At 30.5% G+C, this 20,467-nt stretch overlaps 2 protein-coding genes and 1 long non-coding RNA gene across 3 annotated transcripts; 1 reads left to right on the top strand and 2 right to left on the bottom strand.

Annotated features, from left to right (window-relative positions):
* LOC109328140 lies at window positions 123-18,286 on the bottom strand. The gene is made up of 3 exons (XR_002105399.1): window positions 18,276-18,286; window positions 14,698-14,700; window positions 123-219 (listed from the first exon to the last, which is right to left on the bottom strand). It is a non-coding gene; the product is annotated as an uncharacterized LOC109328140 (long non-coding RNA).
* Window positions 327-3,876, bottom strand: LOC109328138 (protein OS-9 homolog). Its single transcript, XM_019561444.1, has 8 exons — window positions 3,581-3,876; window positions 3,419-3,498; window positions 1,775-1,978; window positions 1,552-1,623; window positions 1,157-1,272; window positions 967-1,033; window positions 789-895; window positions 327-619 (listed from the first exon to the last, which is right to left on the bottom strand). Exons 1-8 carry the CDS (start codon window positions 3,669-3,671, stop codon window positions 472-474), a joined length of 885 nt encoding a protein of 294 aa, XP_019416989.1. The 5' UTR covers window positions 3,672-3,876; the 3' UTR covers window positions 327-471.
* LOC109328137 (HSP-interacting protein-like) lies at window positions 8,640-12,786 on the top strand. Its single transcript, XM_019561443.1, has 3 exons — window positions 8,640-11,486; window positions 11,567-11,800; window positions 12,307-12,786. The coding sequence occupies exons 1-2, from the start codon at window positions 9,428-9,430 to the stop codon at window positions 11,713-11,715; spliced, it is 2,208 nt and encodes a 735-aa protein (XP_019416988.1). The 5' UTR covers window positions 8,640-9,427; the 3' UTR covers window positions 11,716-11,800; window positions 12,307-12,786.

Genomic DNA, 20,467 nt, shown 5'->3' with positions numbered 1-20,467 from the left:
GTTCATTTAAATTTCTTACATATAACAAGAATATATGTTATCTTCGTAGGGATAAGTCCATAAACTTAAATGGTGAAAACTATAGTTCGTAAAATATTGTACTTTTGAAAATAAATCCATCAAACAATTCTCCATGAATGTTTATGGTTCCTTTAGAATAGTTAAAATCACAATGTATCTTATATAAAATCAGGTTACACTAGACTTATGGGATTTTTCCTACATCAAAATTAATATTCTAATACAAAAATAAAGCGCACAGAACACTTAACTATAACAGAATGATCCATAGAGCATTGTTATCACTTTTATCTGCATCCTCCAAAACATTTACCAGAAACATTATGAACAATAGTGATCCTTCACAATTTGATTTTCTAAGGAAATTAAATGTATGTAGAATCTTAACTATACTTTCATGCTAACAACTTGTTCTATTCCCTTCTTTGGTTCTTATTGTGTGTATCTAAGTCATTGTTCTGAATCATCAACTTCAGAATCTGTGACCATAACAATCTCCATATTTCGGTTTTCTTGTCTCACTTTATCATCCTTCTGATCCTTTGGAAGCACATTACAGTCAATGGTGTGCCACACTGGTCTCTCCTCTTGAAACAATCTGCATGTAAATTAAAAGCATAACAAATTACTATATGGTAGGAAGATGTTAATATATGGGCATCGCCACGCACCCCGAAAGGGATTAGTTCCTTACGTATAAGGTGAAGGGATATCCTTGGTTATACCAAAAAACTACACAGAAAGATGGAAAGAAAGAAAAGGCTTACGGGTGCTTGCATAACATAGGGCATTGAACAGTAAGTGCATACTTGCAAGTGGAAATCTCTGTGATTGAACTAACCATTGCTCTAGGCTCTGAGCATACAAACCTCACCTGTGATAAAATTTTGGAATCAGTCTAATGAAGGGAGGATTAGAAAAATACTAGATTTTATGATTTCATACCTCGGTCTCTCGTGGTTTATTTGTAAGATCACATGTGGTTCCGTTAGTATATATGTGAGCATGATACCTGAATGAAAATAATGAAGTGATCAAGTATCACATCATTTATCATGTGAAACCAATTCAGGAATTTTATCACATCATATCTTCATGCTACTTATGTTATCTATCAGTCATTCAAAGAAGGTACCTTTGAGATAGATCTTTTGACCGGGGATCCTTCAATGTAGAAATGTCAGAAAGGTTTTGGTTAAAAGCAGATGTAGCCTCTGGATCATATACTCCCAAGACAAACTCCTGGACCACCTACAACAGAAAAATGTACAGTGATTATCATACATGATTATACCATTATACAGATCTCCAATAAAAATAAAAGCTCAACAATTATACACATCAAAGTTGCTAAAAAGCACTTCTATTGATGAACAAATATTAATTTTTTTTAAAAAGAACTGTACAATCACCACAAGAATGGTAACAACGGAATTTCGATCCTCTCTTTTTAGTAAATAACAGGAGAAAGTCCTGTTATAACTTTTAACCCAAAAAAATAAGCTTTTGTTAAAGAATTCAAGATGATACCTTCTCATCCTCCAAATGTATTTGCCGTAACTTCTTTTGATAGCAAAATTCGTATGACCACCAACCTTCTTGCTGCACACATACATTAACAACAGTAAGAAAATGAGTTGCAATAGCACCATATATCTAAAAAGGACCCCCGAAAGAAGCAAACTATCAGATCATAATGAATCCTTATTAATATATCACCATTCAAGACAAATAATGAGATATAGATACTAACTCTGATAAAGCATGGACCCTTTAACACTTCCAGCAGTTCATCTGGCGTCTTCTGTTTAATCCTCTTCTCAGTTCCAACAATCATGCTGCTAATATTGGTCTGAATAACAGGCTTTCCACTTTTTTCCTTTTCCACCTTAGGCAAGTAACAGATAAATTTCTGTCCATTTTTATCCGGTATGACGATAGATTCCTGATCATCATCCTGTAGATGAAGCATCCTCAGCACATATCAAATGGTCATGGGCGTAAAATATAAAAATGAGGCTGTCACTGCCCTCCACCCCAACCAACCCCAAAAAGGGGGCAATCCAGTGCACAAGGTTCCAACTTGGTAGGGTACGAGGAGGGATAGATATATGCAGCCTTACACTCACAAACGAGAGACTTTTTCATGAATTTGAACCCGTGAGGCCGTGAGCTCCATATCACAGGACAACTATTGTTCTGCCAAGGCTTACCCTCCAACCCAACCCAAAAAAAATTGTTTACAAACGAACTTGAAAGGTCAAGTATGACCACTAGAAGGTCATTTCCATAAATTGTAAGTTACTGAGCTATTCTAGTTTCAGGCTGCAATAGGCCATTAGATAGTAAACTATTTAGATCCTTAACCTAGCAAAACGGACCATGCCCCTCTTATATGCAATCACATTTGTCATGTTTGGACAACCATAGTTTTGATTCCGAACTAGCACAAGGTGGGTATAGTGTATACATTATTTCATTCATGTAACAGGCATAAAAAATAATTCAAGACAGACTCTAAAAACAAAATCAATTTGAATGTTCAACCAACACAATACTTCCTGCAACAGAAGTGTTACGACATGAAAATTTTGATTTCATTTTCAAAACTAAAGGGGAAGTAGTATCACACTACATTCAACATTCATTTCAAGTGTAATTTAACAAGTAAAAAGCCAAACATCACATTCCAACAACTCCAACAACAACCAAACCATTTTTCCCCAACAAGTTGGACAAAGTTATAATATTTTATCATAAATCATGTCTATAAACAAACCATTTACATATGAATCCCTCCTAATAATGTTGTGTATAGTCTTTCTTAGTGTCCCTATACTTGTAGTAATCGTGCTACCCGCCATCTAATCTACTCACTTTGTCGGGACTTCTAAAGGTCTCCTTCACTCAAGCCTAAACCACTTAATGTGAGGTTCTACCTTCATTTCTATAATAAGTGAATAGGTGACTAGGTACTACTTACGTCAACTTTCTCTCTCTGTTGCATTCATTCCTAATCCTATTCTTGTGTGTCTACTCATCCAACGCCACATTATGATCTCTACTACATTTAGTTTATTTTCTCGGCTTTTATCAGACAACATTCAATCTCATACAACATAGTTGGTCCTACATATGTGTGGCAAAATTCCGCCTTTAAGTATAATTTCCAATAAGAATGAATATTCCAAAGGAAATAATAATAAATTATAAATACGACACAATTATCATAACATAATAAGTTATTTCCTTCAGCCACTAGAATTATGTGTTCTATTTAATTATTTTATACAAAAATATTTCTAAAACTAAATAGGACATGTGTCATACTTCTAGGATCATGGTACGGTATGAGGAGATTTTATTCTCTTACAATGATATTGAAAATTAAGCTTACAGGAAGAAAAGGTGAATGTTGTTGATGGAATTCAATCTTATATTTGGGTTCATGAGAGCTTCCACCACCGAATGTGGTACCTGTTTGCAATATTGGTAAAGATTTTATTAAGCTTAGATTAAAACAAAAAGTGGAAACCTAAATGGATAAAATTGAAAATACCGAGATTAGCAGGGAAGATTTGTTGAGAGAAGACGTGAGTAAGGAAAACGAAGTAAGATAACAAGAAGATTAAGAACAGTGCCTTCATCATATGTTGAATCTTTAAACCTGAGAATTGGAATAGGAATAGGAATAGGAATTGGAATTGGAATAAGGATAGGGATAGGGATAGGAGTTGGAATAGGGATAGTAGGAGTGAATTGGGATGGTGATTGGATGATGGTGAAGACGAAGACTGAGAGAAATGGGAGATTGCATCTCAGGCTGCAATAGCTTCCACGTCAGCAGACCAATTCTGGATTGCCACGTCATGGAGATCACTAACAATTTGCTTCACCAAACTATAATCAAGGTTTTGTGTTGTGCTTAATGATAGTATAATTGTATATTATTTATATTTAATAATTAAATTAGTGGATATTAAATATGTATAAATTGTTAGGCACATTAAGTTTTAACTATTATCTTTTTTTGTTTAGATTTTTATATTGTCATTGCATCTTAGAATGACAATGGGCACGGGCGGGCACGGGCGGACAAGGGTAGTAGCTACCCGCTACTTGTTTCAAAATAGAAGAGTAATACTCATACCCGTCCGTACCCGTATGGGTACCCGTGTGCGGGTATTCGCAGGTATTTTTGGGTACCCACGGGTACAATGGATACATGCGGGTTTCCTCTATTATAAATAAATTTGTACTTCTATTGTGTTTCAAATAAGATGAAACTTAATTATTTTTGTACATTTTGATTGAATATTTAACAAAATGCTAGATTTATTGGTGTTTTCTATTTGTGTGATTTTTTGTTCTCATTTCTTTAACAAAAAGTATATATTTTCTTTGTAAAACATATGTGTTTCTACACATATAATAATATTTGTAGGGTGTTCTACCACCAAACTCAATAAAATATGTAAACAAAGTAAAGAGAAAAAATATACATAGCGTAATAAATGTTAGAATAATGTACTTTTTATTTTAATTAAATATAATATATTAATCATATAAATAACGGGTACTCGCGGGTACGGGTACTATAATACTCGTACTCGCCCGTATGTACTACAGATGTTTTTAAAAACTCATTTATAATATCTGCGGGTACCCTTTTGTGACTCGTGCCCGTACGGGTTTTACCGGCGGTACCTACAGGTACGAGTTTTTTTGCCATCCCTAATTACATCATTCATCACTCATTTTAATTATCATATACTTTTAAATAAAAATAATATAAAATAAATAATGATAATATATTAAATGTATATAAATCTTTATGTTAATAGTGTATAAATATTGCATTCTAATAATAAATATAATTAAATTAAATAAATCAAATAAATAATATATCTTAAGGTAGCTATTCCATGACCATCCATGGCACTTTCTTACCCACTAGTTCTAAAAGCTTCTTAGCATGTCATCATCATTAGAGGTGTTCAAACACATACCATTCAAAAATAAAATTGAAATTCGATCCAAAATAAATTAAAATCGTAAAAATCGAATATCATTGGATTGTGTTGACTTGTAGCATTATATCTTTATAGCGAATGTAAATAATATTGTGAAAAGATTGTAGCAATATTAACTTGAATGTCTACAAATTTATCACTTTAAAATATATTAGACTTGATATTTTAGTCATGTTTATGAGTTTGAAGTGTATGTGAAAGTTTAAACCGAATCAAATCGCATATAATATTTAGATCGAAATGGATCAGATATCCTAATGTAAACAACCTAAGTTGGACCACAAGTTAATTATGTGTTTGGATCTCATGATTTTTTGCCTAACAATTTATCCAAACCGACCACGAACACTCTCAATTGTCATTATAATTAGTATAAATATCAATTTAAGTCGCTCATGTTTTCAGTGAGCATTAATTTAATTCTTAATAAATTTAAATTACTATTTTTGTCCCCAACTTTCAAAATCGTTCATCCACGTTAAGGTGGAGAAATTTGATTTGAGATGTAGGATTCAAAATTTTGTTTACCAATAAGGACTAATATAGTACTTACACAAATCTTGAGAAGTAAAGTGAGTGTTTTGGTGGAGCTGCTAAGTTCACAAATATTTTCGAACGTGAAATCACCACATAGACAATTAACATGTTACATCAGCAATTATATTGCCATTAACTATTGCGGATTAACAAAAAGACTAACATGAGTCACAACTTCAAAAAAAAAATTGCCACATGGTTAAGAACATACATATTAAATGTGCATTATCTCTCTAAGTATAAAAAATAACTTCAAATTTTCTTATTTTGAAATTGATATCCTTCAAAATTCAATGTCTCTCTTTGTTCAATTTGACAAAGTTTAAATATACACAATATCACAGTGGAACTAAGTTTAAAAATACTTGCATCAACAACTTAATAACTTATTGAATTAGATTATAAATATTTTTACTTAGAATTAAACTCAAAACATACTCATTTATTTGATCAATAATTTCAATAGTTGATTCAAGTATTGTCCTTGTTTGTAAAATCTTTTATTTTTTTAGTGATCTTGTAGATTTGGATAAGTACTTTGAACTATGACATCTATTGGATTATTAAAATTAACAAATGTATATGTCATTGGATAGAAAATGACGTAGTTATGAGAATTGTAAAGAACAAATAAATAATATAACTCTAATTAATACATACCAATGATATTATATTTTTGTTGAAGCGATTATGTACAATTACTAATAGTTTATTATAATATTTTAAAATTGTATTCTTGTCTTGATTATATGTTTTCATCTGTACGGTTTTTACACAATAATATTTTAATGATCTGCAATGAATGATAGATGACACATAAAATAATTAAATGATATTAATTGAGAATAATTACTACATATTTCATTTACTATATTTAAAATATTTTTTCAAAGTTTGATAACAACTTTAATACATAATTTTAAAGTAGAAACTAAATCATCATAATTAATATCAATAATTCTTTATTTACAGGAAAAGATGCATTTCAGAACAATCAACTTTTCTTTTTAATTAGTATTAAAAATGATTAATTTTAATATATAAATTAAATATCATCAAATTTTCTCATTAATTGTAATGTTATAATTCATCTTATTAATAATACAATTGAATTACTGACATTAACTCACATTAATGATATTAAATTAGAACATTTAAGATCTATTTAAAATAATTAGTATTAAACATTGTTACTTTTATGAAATAAATTTATTATGTATCATTTTTTAGTCAGACAAAATAACAACAAATTTTGTTATTAATTGTAATATAATAACTCATTCTCTCTAAGTTTTCTGCTATTTAATTGTGTGGATATGAGTAGAACTACCATAGTTGTTAATACTATTTATTACTATAAATGCAACTCAAATTTATCACAAGGACAATCATGAGAAGGGAAACACCCTTACACGTCTTATTGTTTAAGGCAATTCTATACCATACTTCATCCATAATAGTCATTTCCTATTGTTTAAGTCTTAATGTAATGGGTACTTACACCCTATTTTCTATAAAATAATTAGCTTATAATAAAATACATGTTTAAAATTAGTAATAATAATTAGTAATATTTGTAAAGTAAAAGGAAAATAAATCAGTCCATTCGATAATTATAGCAATTAATTGGTGATATTACGGTGATAAGAAATAAAAATTAGAATATAAAAGAGAATAACGAAAAGAAAGAGGATATGATTTTATAATAACTAGCGTGTCGACAGACACTTCTTATTTCCTAATATTAAATATTTAACAGAATCGTATTATATTTTTTGCGATAAAAAATATAAAAATAAATTGTAATTCTTTTAAAAAACTACATTGATAATATGATATTTTTAGGTATATAACTTTCTCTAACTCCTATTAATATTTTTTATTATGTATAAAACCATTGTAATAATATTTAATTAGAATGGTAAAATAGGTAATAAGAAATTACACCATATTAAATAGTTATAAGATGTTTTGGCTTTATATATAGTATAGATATATTGGTCAAATTATAATACTTTGAAATTTTAATTAGTATTATTAATTACATTTTTCTCTCTAAAAATGATAAAAATAGATTGAGATAGTTTAATATATATGCAATAACAGTATAAAAGGTTTTAAACGTTTATATTATCATTCATCATTTATATGTTAATTATTATTAATTATTAAATAAAAATAATATTAATGAATAAAAAAATAATTGTATTAATAACTTTTTACTGGTAATACATATATATTACTCAAAAATATTGTTTATAATAAATTATTTATTGATTTTCCTCAATGTAATTATCTTTTCGTTATTTGTTATCTTCAAAAATAAAAAATTGTGAAAAAAATTATTAATATATTTTAAATATATCTAACCATAATTTCATTTTACATATTTTGTTAAAATAAACATATAGTAAAAATATGTAATAGCATTGATGTTCAAATATAATCCAATTATCTAAGCATTTTCTTTTCATATACTAGCAATATGTATGACAAATGAATAATGAATGCCACCGGATGATGCAATGGCCATATATTTTTGTTTGAAAATAATCATAACATAACTCAGAAACAATGAAATTGAAAACAATAATATTAATTAAATTTGAGGAAAAATACAATGATCCACTTTATGAAACACCAACCGCTATTCATATCATTAAAATAAAGTAAAACAAAAGCATAAGTTTAATATTTATTACTTCAATTTTTTATACAACTAATATATTATAAATCAATTATAATTAATTCATAAATAATGAATGTTCCATGATACATAGACTGTCTAAAAAGAACATATTCAATGTTTTTATAAGATATTTTACATTTTCTTTATAGTGTTACTCTTTTCACACACAAAATTTGTATAACTAATAATATATGATTTTTGTATTATTTTATGAGAAGAGGTGTATGAATCTCTAACGTCTAAAATGTCCTATCCTAACAGAATTTCTTCTTTGATATTATTATTAGTTAATTTTGCATCATAGATTCTCATTCTACATAAAATGGACCATAGTTTTTACATTATCTAAAACTTTATTTCTCTCTTCTGCTTTTGTGGCTTTTACGTCAAGAATGTGATATCTTACCCATTACAAAAGCACCAAACCTTACCTTTTCTCACGTTCCAAACCTTTTTCCTCTCTCACGGTACCTCAATTTTCCTCCCAAAGTTTCAACCTTTTCCTCAGAATTTGTCACCCAGATAAGTTTTTATTCCATTCCAAATTCTGGGTTTTGCTCTTTTTCCATATCTTATAATTCTTATTAGACCATAGAGAATTTTTCTCAACCTTCAAATCTGAGTTGGGTTTGTCCTTGTCCCTTCTCTGAGTTGGGTTTTGTATTACCATAAACAATTCCTGATTTGGGAAGAAGGATGAGAAAGATGCTTTTTTTGTATTAAATGTGTTCAGATTCCTTGAATTCTAGCCATTATGATAAGGACAACCTAGTTGATTATTCAGTAGTACACACCTTTTAAGGGTTTTGAGTTTGTTTCCTCAAACCTGTCACTGTTCTATATATAAAGTTGGTCATTTTGGTCATGTTGTTTTTGTATCAATTTCACTGTTGTGTGTATTTTCCATCTGTCATTGACTTTTGAATATTCAGCTGAGTAGCTTATCTGAACCTATTCCTAACTAAATTGTTTTGCTTTGGATTGTTTATATTGTGTATGCAATTGATTTATTTTGAAGAAAAAAAGTATCTTTCTTTCTTTCTTGTGTGTTTGAGTGGATTGAATTGTGAGTGTTTTCGAGTACGGTGAGAGTGATTATCTTGGATTGGTTTGTTTCAATTATTGTTGTTGGATTGCTGAGTCGAAAATGGGGAAGAAAAAGAAGCAAGTCGGAGAAAAAAGTGAAGATAGTGGAAATCAAAGCAAAGCTGGAGATAAAAGCCCGAAATCATATGACAATGATACTTTAGTATTTATATCCATGTCTCAAGAGTTAAAGGATGAGGGGAACAAGCTGTTTCAAAAGCGGGATGTTGAAGGAGCTTTGGTGAAATATGAAAAAGCTCTCAAATTGCTTCCGAGCAATCATATAGATGTGTCCTATCTTCGGAGTAACATGGCTGCGTGCTACATGCAGATGGGACTTAGCGAGTATCCGAGGGCAATTCATGAATGTAATTTGGCTCTTGAAGTAACACCGAAGTACAGTAAAGCTCTATTGAAGAGGGCAAGGTGCTATGATGCTTTAAATAGGCTAGATTTAGCACTGAGGGATGTTAGTACTGTTTTGAAGATGGAGCCAAATAATATAATGGCAACGGAGATCTCAGATAATGTCAAAAGGGCACTCGAAAAAAAAGGATTAATAGTAAACGATACAGAAATTGAGTTGCCTCCCGATTATGCTGAGCCTCCGTATGGTTTGTCTACCAAAGAAGTAGTGAAAGAAAAGATGCACAAGAAAAAAAGCAACAAAGAGAAAGTGAAGGCTCCTGATAAAATTGTAGAAAAGCAAGCTGAGGAGAAATCCGAAGAGAAGAAAACTGAGGACCGTATTGTTGCAAAGAAGGCAGAGGAAAGTATTGCAGAAAAGATGGCTGCGGACAACACTGTACAGAAGAAGGCTAAAAAATCAAAAAAGAAGGACAGGGAAATAATTGATGAGAAGAAGGATGATGTTAAGGAGGTTGTCGGTGAAAATAGTAATGGTAAAAGTGAAGTTATGCCTAAGAAAACAGCTAAACTTGTTTTTGGTGAGGATATAAGGTGTGTTGAATTGCCAGTCAACTGCACCCTGTTGCGGCTAAGAGAAGCTATTTGTGACCGGTTCCCAAATCTTGGAGCAGTTCTTGTCAAATACAAAGACCAAGAAGGTGACTTGGTCACAATCACTTGTGATGAAGAATTAAGGTGGGCTGAAACAGGATCACAGGGTTCTATCCGGCTGTACATAGTAGAAGCCAATCCTGATCAGGATCCATTCTTTGAGAAACTTAAAGTGAAGGATGGGAAAAATGTTGGCATTGTTAATGCTTCTGAGAATCATTGCATGATGAAAGCAAATGACATTATTAGCTCATCTTGCATCGAGGATTGGATAGTTCACTTCGCGCAACTGTTCAAGAACCATGTTGGATTTGAGTCTGACAGATATTTAGATTTTCATGAACTTGGGATGAAGCTCTATTCCGAAGCCATGGAGGAGACAGTTACGAGTGAAGAAGCACAAGGCCTATTTGACATCGCAGGAGGTAAGTTCCAAGAGATGGCAGCTCTAGCTTTGTTCAACTGGGGAAATGTGCATATGTCTCGGGCAAGAAAGAAAGTGTACTTAACCGACGATTCTTCAAAAGAGCATATGCAAGAACAAATTAAAAGTTCATATGAATGGGCACAAAAAGAGTATGCAAAAGCTGGAGAGAAATATGAAGCAGCCGTTGAAATTAAATCAGATTTTTATGAAGGCTTCATGGCACTTGGACAGCAGCAGTTTGAGAAAGCAAAACTTTCTTGGTATTATGCCCTCAGTAGTAATATAGATTTAGCAACATGGCCCTCCACCGAGGTTCTTCAGCTTTACAACAACGCCGAGAATAATATAGAGAAAGGAATACTGATATGGGAAGAATCAAAAGAGCAGCACTCGAGTGGAACCAGCGATCCAAATGATATTAGATTACATTTGCAAAAGGTGGGGTTGGCATCAGATGAAGCCGAAGCACAAGAAACAAAAATGAGGTGCCAAATAAACCTCCTGTGGGGTACCATGCTATATGAACGCTCAATCGTGGAATTCAAATTAGGACTACCAGTATGGCATGAATCTCTGGAAGTTGCAGTTGAGAAGTTTGAACTTGCTGGAGCATCTCCAACAGATATTGCTGTAATGTTGAAGAACCACTGTTCGAATGACACTTCCGTAGATGGTATGTTTTCCAGCTTAGTTAGAAATTCTTTAGCCGAATAGATATATATTCATATATACTAACACACTTTCTACCAACAGGTCTAGAATTCAAAATTGATGAAATAGTACAGGCATGGAATGAGATGTATGAAGCTAAAAAGTGGCACAATGGTGTTCCGTCATTTCGTTTGGAACCCTTATTTAAAAGGAGAGCATCTAAAATTTATCATGCTTTAGAGCTTGCATGAGTTGCATGTTTGTCTGCAAATTATTCAAGAAAACAAAGCCCAACCCGGTCTGCTTCTGTGCGTGAAATGCTGTTGTCATCATGAGGTAATCGAGTGTCTGAGTATCACACTTGTAACGCTCGTGTTATTTTTTAGTTTGGTTATTATTAAACTTCAATAATCTGCCTATTTGTCCATGTTATGTCCATATTTGTAGAATGAGGATCTATGATTGCATTATGCAAAAGCATCACAAAGTTCTAGATATGCGCATCGATAAGTGGCTGTAGCATAATACTGTTAGATTTAAACATGTAAATATATGGTGAACTCTACTGATTAGGTTGCAACTTAGTAGCTAGATTACCTCCTTAATTGATTATAATTATACCATAAATTAGATATCATTATGTAGCCAAATAAAAGACATTTTTCTCAGCATTCCTTTTCAACATAAATTAGATATTAACTTAATGATTTTCTAAGTAACCTTCAGTTATGTGTATGATTGGCATTGATTACTGTTACTTACTGCCTTGATTTAATCTCTTTTTTCTGAAAATATAATTATGGTTTAACATCTTTGATCACCTTGCTTCACCTTTTCTGCAGGTTTCTTTTTCAACTTTCAAGAGTTTGGATTCTTCTACATTGTACTTATAGAAAGATAGTATTCTTTACATCTCATATGTTACATTAACACAGGTTTGCAAGTTCCTTTAGGATCTGTTTTCGAGTTGAGTTTTGGAGGAGAATGAATGGAAATAGAAGGCTCTAAAGTCATCTCACAAGTGTATTTCATGACTCTTAAGCCTTCTTTTTCCCTTCTTTCCCATCAGAAACTTAACTCGGAAATAGACCCTTACAGGTTGGGAAGATGGAGTTGCAGGAATTGCCTTTTACTTACTTTCTGCCTTTGCTCATATTTGCTTCCCTTTTATGGTTAGATTTACAGTGATTGTGGTAGGAGATTAAATTTATACCAGAAGCAGTGAGAGAGATATGTTGTTTGTTTTTTCTTGTTTTCATTGTTCTGTAATTTATTCATTTTGTAACTTACTCCTTAAGTTAGTCTTTCTACATGAGATTTATATAGTTCACATGCAATGTCTTGTTTGGTTTAAATTTTACCTTGTGTGAATTATTGGTACAAAAAGAGAAGTTAACTTTGTAATATTTCTTACAATATAACATGTTTATTTTAAAGTGTATTATTGAATATGTTTAGATATTATTGTGATATGATTTATGGTGTTGTCTTTAAAGCATACATCAAAAAGAGAGAAAAATTGCATACTCTTTTGCATTCATAATATGAGGAAATTTAGCTCCAAATTAGATACATTGTTAATTGTCTGATAAGAAAGGTTACAGAAATCAAATTTATCCTTTTGTGATATTATTTTTTGTTAAAACCAAAAAAATATACAAAATTCTGGTCATTGAAAACTGGGTTTTGTACTTTTGTTTTAGTGTGAAAATATACTTATCAAAAATCATTGCCAATCTAAGTTCCATTAACATGCCCTGAAGAAGGATATGTTATCATAAACTATAGCTCAAATCCTGTCTTGATGGGAAAAGCTCAAAAAAGAAAAGAATAAACTAGCTATTAATATAGCTCTTTAGAATGAAAATAATTATCTTTGTAAGAATTTCATTTTGAATGATTTGTTAGATGATCTCTATGGTTACTACATTTCATACAAGTTTGCCAAATTAATTTGGTATGCATTTGAAAAGAAATATGATATTGAGGAAGTTGTGACTAAAAAGTATGTTGTTAGCCGTTACTTTAACTATCAGATGACTGATGATAAATCAGTAGTCTCAGTCCAATGAAATACAGAGAATTGCTCATAAAATCATTTATGAATGTATGCCTCTAGAGAATTAAATTTGCAAGTAGAGCCTATGAATGTTATTCATTGCGTATGCTACAAATAACAAGGCTTATAGGTTTTATGACCTTAACGCTAAAGTGATCATTAAGTCTAACAATGCTAACTTTAATGAAAAAAAATTCATTTTTAAATTGAGGAATAGTGAGAGCATTTCAACTAGTCACATACTTGTGATCATAGATAATAATAAAAATGAAAGATTGGAAACAAAAAGGGTAATGAGGTACCTTATGAAAACAATAAATCTTGGATTACATTACTGAAAGTTTCCAGTTGTCTTAGAAGGATTCAGCGATGCTGATTGGAACACTCTTTGAAATGATTCCAAAGCAAACCAGTGGCTATATATTTACCATAGTTGGTGGAGCTATTTCTTAGAAGTCAAAGAAACATATTATTTTGGCTCAATCCACTATGAAAACTGAGATAATAGCACTAGTAACAGCTAGTAAAGAAGCAAGTTGGCTGAGAAGCTTACTTGCATAGATTCTCATATAGGAAAAACCGATATCAACTGTGTTGATCCATTGTGATAGTATTGCGGCTATTGCAAAGATTGAGAATCGCTTTTATAATGGTAAGAAACGACAAATATGTCGTAAGAAACGACAAATATGTCATAAGCATAACACCGTTAGAGAGTTACTTTCTATAAGAGCTGTTAGAGTGAATCATGTACACACTGAAAATAACTTAGCAAATCCTTTGACGAAAGGACTAACTTGAGAGAAAGTCTATAATACTTCTAAGAGTATGAGACTATTGCTCTTAGAACAAAGATCACTCATGATGGTAATCCGACCTAATTGACTCTAGATCCCAAGAAATAGGTTCAATGAGTAATAACAAGTTGTGAAGTAATATGATAATGATGCTATAAATCTATGAGAAGCATTAGTGCTGCAATATATGTAAGGATGAGTTAAACTCTTAATGAGATTTATACTTCAATTGGAGTGAACTACCTATATTACAAGAGTATTCTTGATAGACTCACCTATATGAACGTGGAAGTGAGGGTTGCTTCCTATGAAATTTGGAGGCATAAATTTCTAGAGTGTTCACTATACTGAATAAACATGTATGGTTTTTAACGCACAAGCTTTACAGAATACAACTTTGAAAATGTTGTGTGTGGTTTGATATTGGAGATAGAGTTCAAAACTACGAGTTACTCTACTAAAATTTGGGTCTTACTCACTATGTAAAGGTTTAGTCGTATGACACATTTGTTTGTGCACAATCTTATTAAGACCGCATAAATTCTTGGAAATCATTTTTTAATTTCAAGTGAAAGATTGTTGGAATTTGCTTTGTCGGAGGCCATTTGTGAGAACTTTTGGGTGTGAAATCTGAAAAACTCTCAAGTCTCACATAGAAGAATTATGAAAAAACAACTCCCAAGTCCCACATAGGAAAGATGAGAAACTTGAAAAAAAAAACTCATGCTATAAATAGAAGCACCCTCTCTTCATATTTTCTTGTCCCAAGTTGAGTACGTTTTCACTCAGCTTTTTCTTCTTCTTCTTCCTCATACTTCCCTCAACGCATTTCTGGCAAAGTTCTCCCACTTTCTTTCCATGACACTAAGAATTGACACATGCAACTTCAAGAAGTGACACTAGTTATCAGATTGTGGGAAAAGAATTATCACTGGTAGTCATATTGTGGATATTTCGAGAGTTGACACTGATAGCTATATTGTGGTAGGTGTATTCGAGATTGATTCTTACGTGCAGTAAAAACTCTATAACATGAAATTGGATTGTTTTATCATAGGGATGATGTTGTTGATAGTCTGCTTGCACATATTGACAATGTCACGAAACGTCTTTAAAAAAGCAATCTGACTATGACTCAACCAGTAAGTATTGACAAAAGAAATCATATATTATTTTTCTCATTTTTTTTATAAAACTAATTACATTTCTTAATATTTGTGTTTCTTCTCTTTCTCAACAACCATTTTAAAACAAATAGAGTGTTGAAAAGGAAGGAGTACTAATAGTTGGTACTTTGCACACACTGTGTCTTATAGGTACTTAGGGGTGAACATAGGTTTCTCAATCGAGTAAAACTTGTTTCTTACCTGATGTAAATGTTGACTAGTTTTTTTAATTCAGACTAGACCTTAGACTTGAAGGTTAACCCGACCCAAAATATTGGTCGGACTAGTTTTTGAACGCAAACATGACATAGATTCGATTAAATACTCACTCATCTTTTAGTTAAAATATTCTCAATATTACTTATTATTATGATGAATATATAATTTAACATATGAAATAAAATGATATATAATAGATATTTTGTTAATCATTTACATACATGTATATGATGTAAAAATAAGAGAATCAATTATATATACATTGTGACAATTAATCATTTGTACAAGAGTGTGCAAAATAACTAGCCAAAAACAATTAAAAAAACACTACAAGATTACATTAATAGATAAGTAGTTACAATAAAATGCATCATTTAATTCTGAGTTAAAGAAATATCATTATTTTATACATAATTAAATATATATTTACAAACATAAATAATGAATAATCATAAGACATGTTGAGTTATATTTATTTCTTACGTGACCCTAAATATTGATTATATTTAATTTTTGAACATGAATCCGACCATATGACTCAATAAAACCCAATCACATCAATCTGGATGACTGAATAGGGTAGGTCCTCATCATACCCCTACTGTTACCTAATTAACCTCCTCCAATAAATTGTTGTGACAACAAGGTTATTATAGTTAGCTAGTTCTTGTCTAAGGAGCTAGACAACACATGAGAAAGTTGGCACTCTTTATCAATACAATTATCTTCTATTTTCACCACTCCCCATGATGCATATTCCAATAACAAGAGGCTAAAGTAACAATGCTAATAGAGGGGTCAATTAAAAATATTTTTAATTAAGAATATTAAAATACTTTCTACTAAAATGATTGTAAAATTTTGAAAACTTTACTCATTTTGAAACATACTTTTAATATTTTATCTAACAAATTAATCAATGAATAACATAATAATAATTTGATGCTTCTCTATTGATTATTCAATCATAAAATATGAAGTATGCAATTCCAATTTTTTAATTAATCGTCATAACTTTAATTCGTGACCATTCATAATTTTTAATTAATATTTTAGGACAAAATAACAACTATTTTATATGGTATAACATTGCGAACCGTAAATGTTATCATACTTGGAGAGAGGATAACATGCTAGCTAACTTTCTGTCCAGAATCAATCAAAATACTAATTGTGTTAAGATCTGTGGCTCTATGCCTCTAGACGCGGTTCTAAATCTTAATATTAACCTCCTACCCCGTTCTAGTTTTCTATTTCTTTCAAATGTACCAAAAATAATATTGCAATTTGGATTTGGAATAAATATTATGATGGTTTGCTAGGATGTATATTCTAGATCTACATCAACCTTTTAATTTATTTTTCAACAAACAATTATTAATTACTTCAACTATGATAAACAAATGAAATGAAAAGAAGTACCTACAAATTAGTTGAGAAGTAAAATCATAAATATATAACTACCTAATTGGCTAAATCTGAAACTATATGTTGAGACCATTATATCTTTGTATAACAAGTGGGTCATGTTGTTGTTTTCACTTTGGCTTTAAAACATAAAAAAGATGGTGTCTTTCACTATCAACAAACCAACCTTCTTTATGCTTTCCTTTAAAGAAAGCAGATTCTTATTCTTACCCCACTCCCAACTAAGATCACGTTATTCTAAAGTTCACTTGTAAAGAAATTCTTCATTACAATTATTTAAAAAATGTCACAATAGTTTTCTTCCTAATATATATATATATATGTATCTTATAATTGGTTTAAAAAATGATATACCATTTTGGAGAGTGGGACAATTTGGTTATTCTATTTGCCTCGGAGTTATTACAGTTGTCATTACAAATAACTCTAACAATTTTAATACTAAAAAATAAGAAAATAACACATGAAAAATGGTATAGAAGGAACAAAATAAAATTATATCATAATGAATGTAGTTTATACCTCATTACCCTAATTTAATTATTACTCATCAAGCTACACGTTCATCACAGAAACATATTATGAAATCAAAAGCATAAATAAAAACTCAATAGACACTCATTTCTCAAATAATATATCATGTCAATGTGGACTTCACATCCATAATCGAGGAACTCATAAGCATACATAATAACTCATCTATATTATATATAAAGTTAAAACTTAAAATAATTACTTCCATAATTCTATTTTTCTATTTTGCCCTTAATATTTTTTTATTTTTAAAGTAAAATCATATAATCCTAGATAACTATCATTAATACATCTCATTTTTAGTTAGATATTATAATAAATACAAAAATTATAACATGAAATACACCCAATAAAAAATATTCTAATTCTCTAAAATAAAAAATACAAATTTAATATTTAATATTATATAATAAGAATGTGGGTCGACAGTATCTGTCGACATGCTAGTTATCATAATACAAATACTTTGCATCTCTTATTCTTATGTCTAGAACCCAATTATCAACTTTAATTTTTTTTCTAGAAAACAACATGCCTACTTGATATGTGTTCCTAGGGTGAATGAGATATTTTCAACCTTGAATTTGCTTCCAACTCATAAAGTCTACCCCATTCTCTTGATTTCGGTCTCCTCTTCAATATTCTCAAATATCTTTTTAGGTTAATGTCGCTTTTTTATTTGTGGATGACTCTCGTTTAGCAGATAATATCGTAAATTTTGGGAATATTGATATGTCATTTTCACTGAACAAGAGTAATCCGAATGAGTAAAATTTCTAAATCTTAGTGAATGATTCTTCAACATGAAATTTGTTATATCGATTTTGTTGAACGAGAGCTATCTCACTAAGCAGAATGATTGTGTTTTTTTAAAAGGTCATTTGAAGCAATATAAAATCCCCTCTAGGGAAGGTAAAACCTTGTCCCAAAGGATTTTGATAGCTATTCTTCTCCTTCATTGAGATTCTTATCTCTTCCTCTCTTCTCTTGTAATTTGTGGAAGGTTTTGGCCCTATTATTGCTTATTGTTGTTGTTAGATATTTTCAACCTTAACTTTGCTTCCAACTCATAAACACTACTATTCTCTTGGTATTCTTCTCCTCTTTAATATTCCCAAATACCGTTTTAAGTTATTCCTACTCTTTTATCTTTGCTTCTACGATTGTTTAAACTTGGAAAAGTTTTCCATAGATTCATTTTTTAATGATCACTATTTTTATTTGCTTGAAATGTACTATTATAAGAAGGCAAACATTACCTAAGATTGAAACTTATGATATGTATTGGATTCAAATCTAATGTTGTAACAAATAACAATTAGAAACACACCATATTCATTGGGTTAGAACTTATAATACTTATTATTAATTAATATCTTGATGGTAACTCTATACTCTTTAAGATATAAACACAATTGATCAAGCTTACATATATAATTTTCAATCAATAAGATAGATCTTGTTTCAGTTGAAGGTCAAATCAAACTGTCTATAAAAGAAGGTTATGTGGATCCCAACATCAAAAGTTGATTTGTTGTTGAATCTCTATAGATGTTGTTTGATTGTGATTGTTTTTGTTTATTTTCTATTTATAAGTGTTTTATTCATAAAGTAGTTTGTTTCCATTATAGGCTTAATTTATTAAAAAAAACTTATAAACGAAAAAAGAAAGGGGGGATAAATAACAAGTTTAATTTTGATGGGTTGAATTATTATTTTTATCCCTTCTTCTGTCCATGAGAAAAGAATGCAAGATTTTATTGAAGTGTGAGAACAAGTTCAAATCTTGAATTGGCTTAAGGTAAGCTTTTGTCTCAAAGTTTGTATCATTTTATGTACATTTTGTATTTTATTGGTTAGAAAAATAAAACATAAATTATATATATAATTTTATATTCTTCGATCAATGAAAATGAAAGAGTACATGAAGTAGTATATATCTTGAGACAAAAGATGTTGTCCCGGATAATTGCACAATATACATGAAGGGAAGTTTCCTTGATTCCATTACAAGCCATGCTCTCAAGACCCAAATTGCTTTATCTACTAATTATGGCAAGTAAATAATGGGTAGCCTATCAAAGGCTCCTTTTAAATATTTAAGACCCTTTCATACAACATAATTCTATGTGGATAAAATAATAGGCACTTCTCATGTTCTAGGAGAAAAGCTTATAATCATTTTTGACACTAAATTTGTCATCATATCATATGGTCCTATCCATACCCATTTTTCATATCTTATACTCTAAGATATGAGGAAGATTAACCACATTTTGAAGCATATTAAGAGTCCCACACTTCATCCTATAACACTATCTCCTTAACCATCAAAAACGAGTTACACCGACTCTTCGTTTCAAATGATTTGGAGGTATGTAGGCTAAAAAAATTAGAAGAACTAAAAGGGATGTTATCAAAATCAGATTAGATGGTTCGATCGATTCTATTGCTGATCGAACTAGAAAACAACTTTAATTTATAATCTTAACCGAATAAGGAGTTAGATTGCTTTGAATCGGAGAAATTCCGATCCGACTATACTAAACCTAGTTAAACCACAAGAAGACGAAAAGTAAACCTAACAGTTCACGTAAATTTTAAAATAAAATGGAATACTCCATAATATTTTATTTTACTTCAGTCCAAAAAAAGATAAAAATATGCAACTTCAATATAAATATATATAATTATTAATTATATATAATGATGTATTCATTTATTATTGAGTAAATTACTCTAACACGTCTGAGTTTTAGTGAAATTACACAAACCACCCCTCATTTTTTTACACCTACAC

Source organism: Lupinus angustifolius, chromosome LG15 (assembly GCF_001865875.1).
Source record: "Lupinus angustifolius cultivar Tanjil chromosome LG15, LupAngTanjil_v1.0, whole genome shotgun sequence".
In the NCBI taxonomy this organism is placed as follows: Eukaryota; Viridiplantae; Streptophyta; class Magnoliopsida; order Fabales; family Fabaceae; genus Lupinus; species Lupinus angustifolius.
Note: the sequence above shows the minus strand (reverse complement) of the source record. Positions and strands in the feature narration are given on the sequence as shown.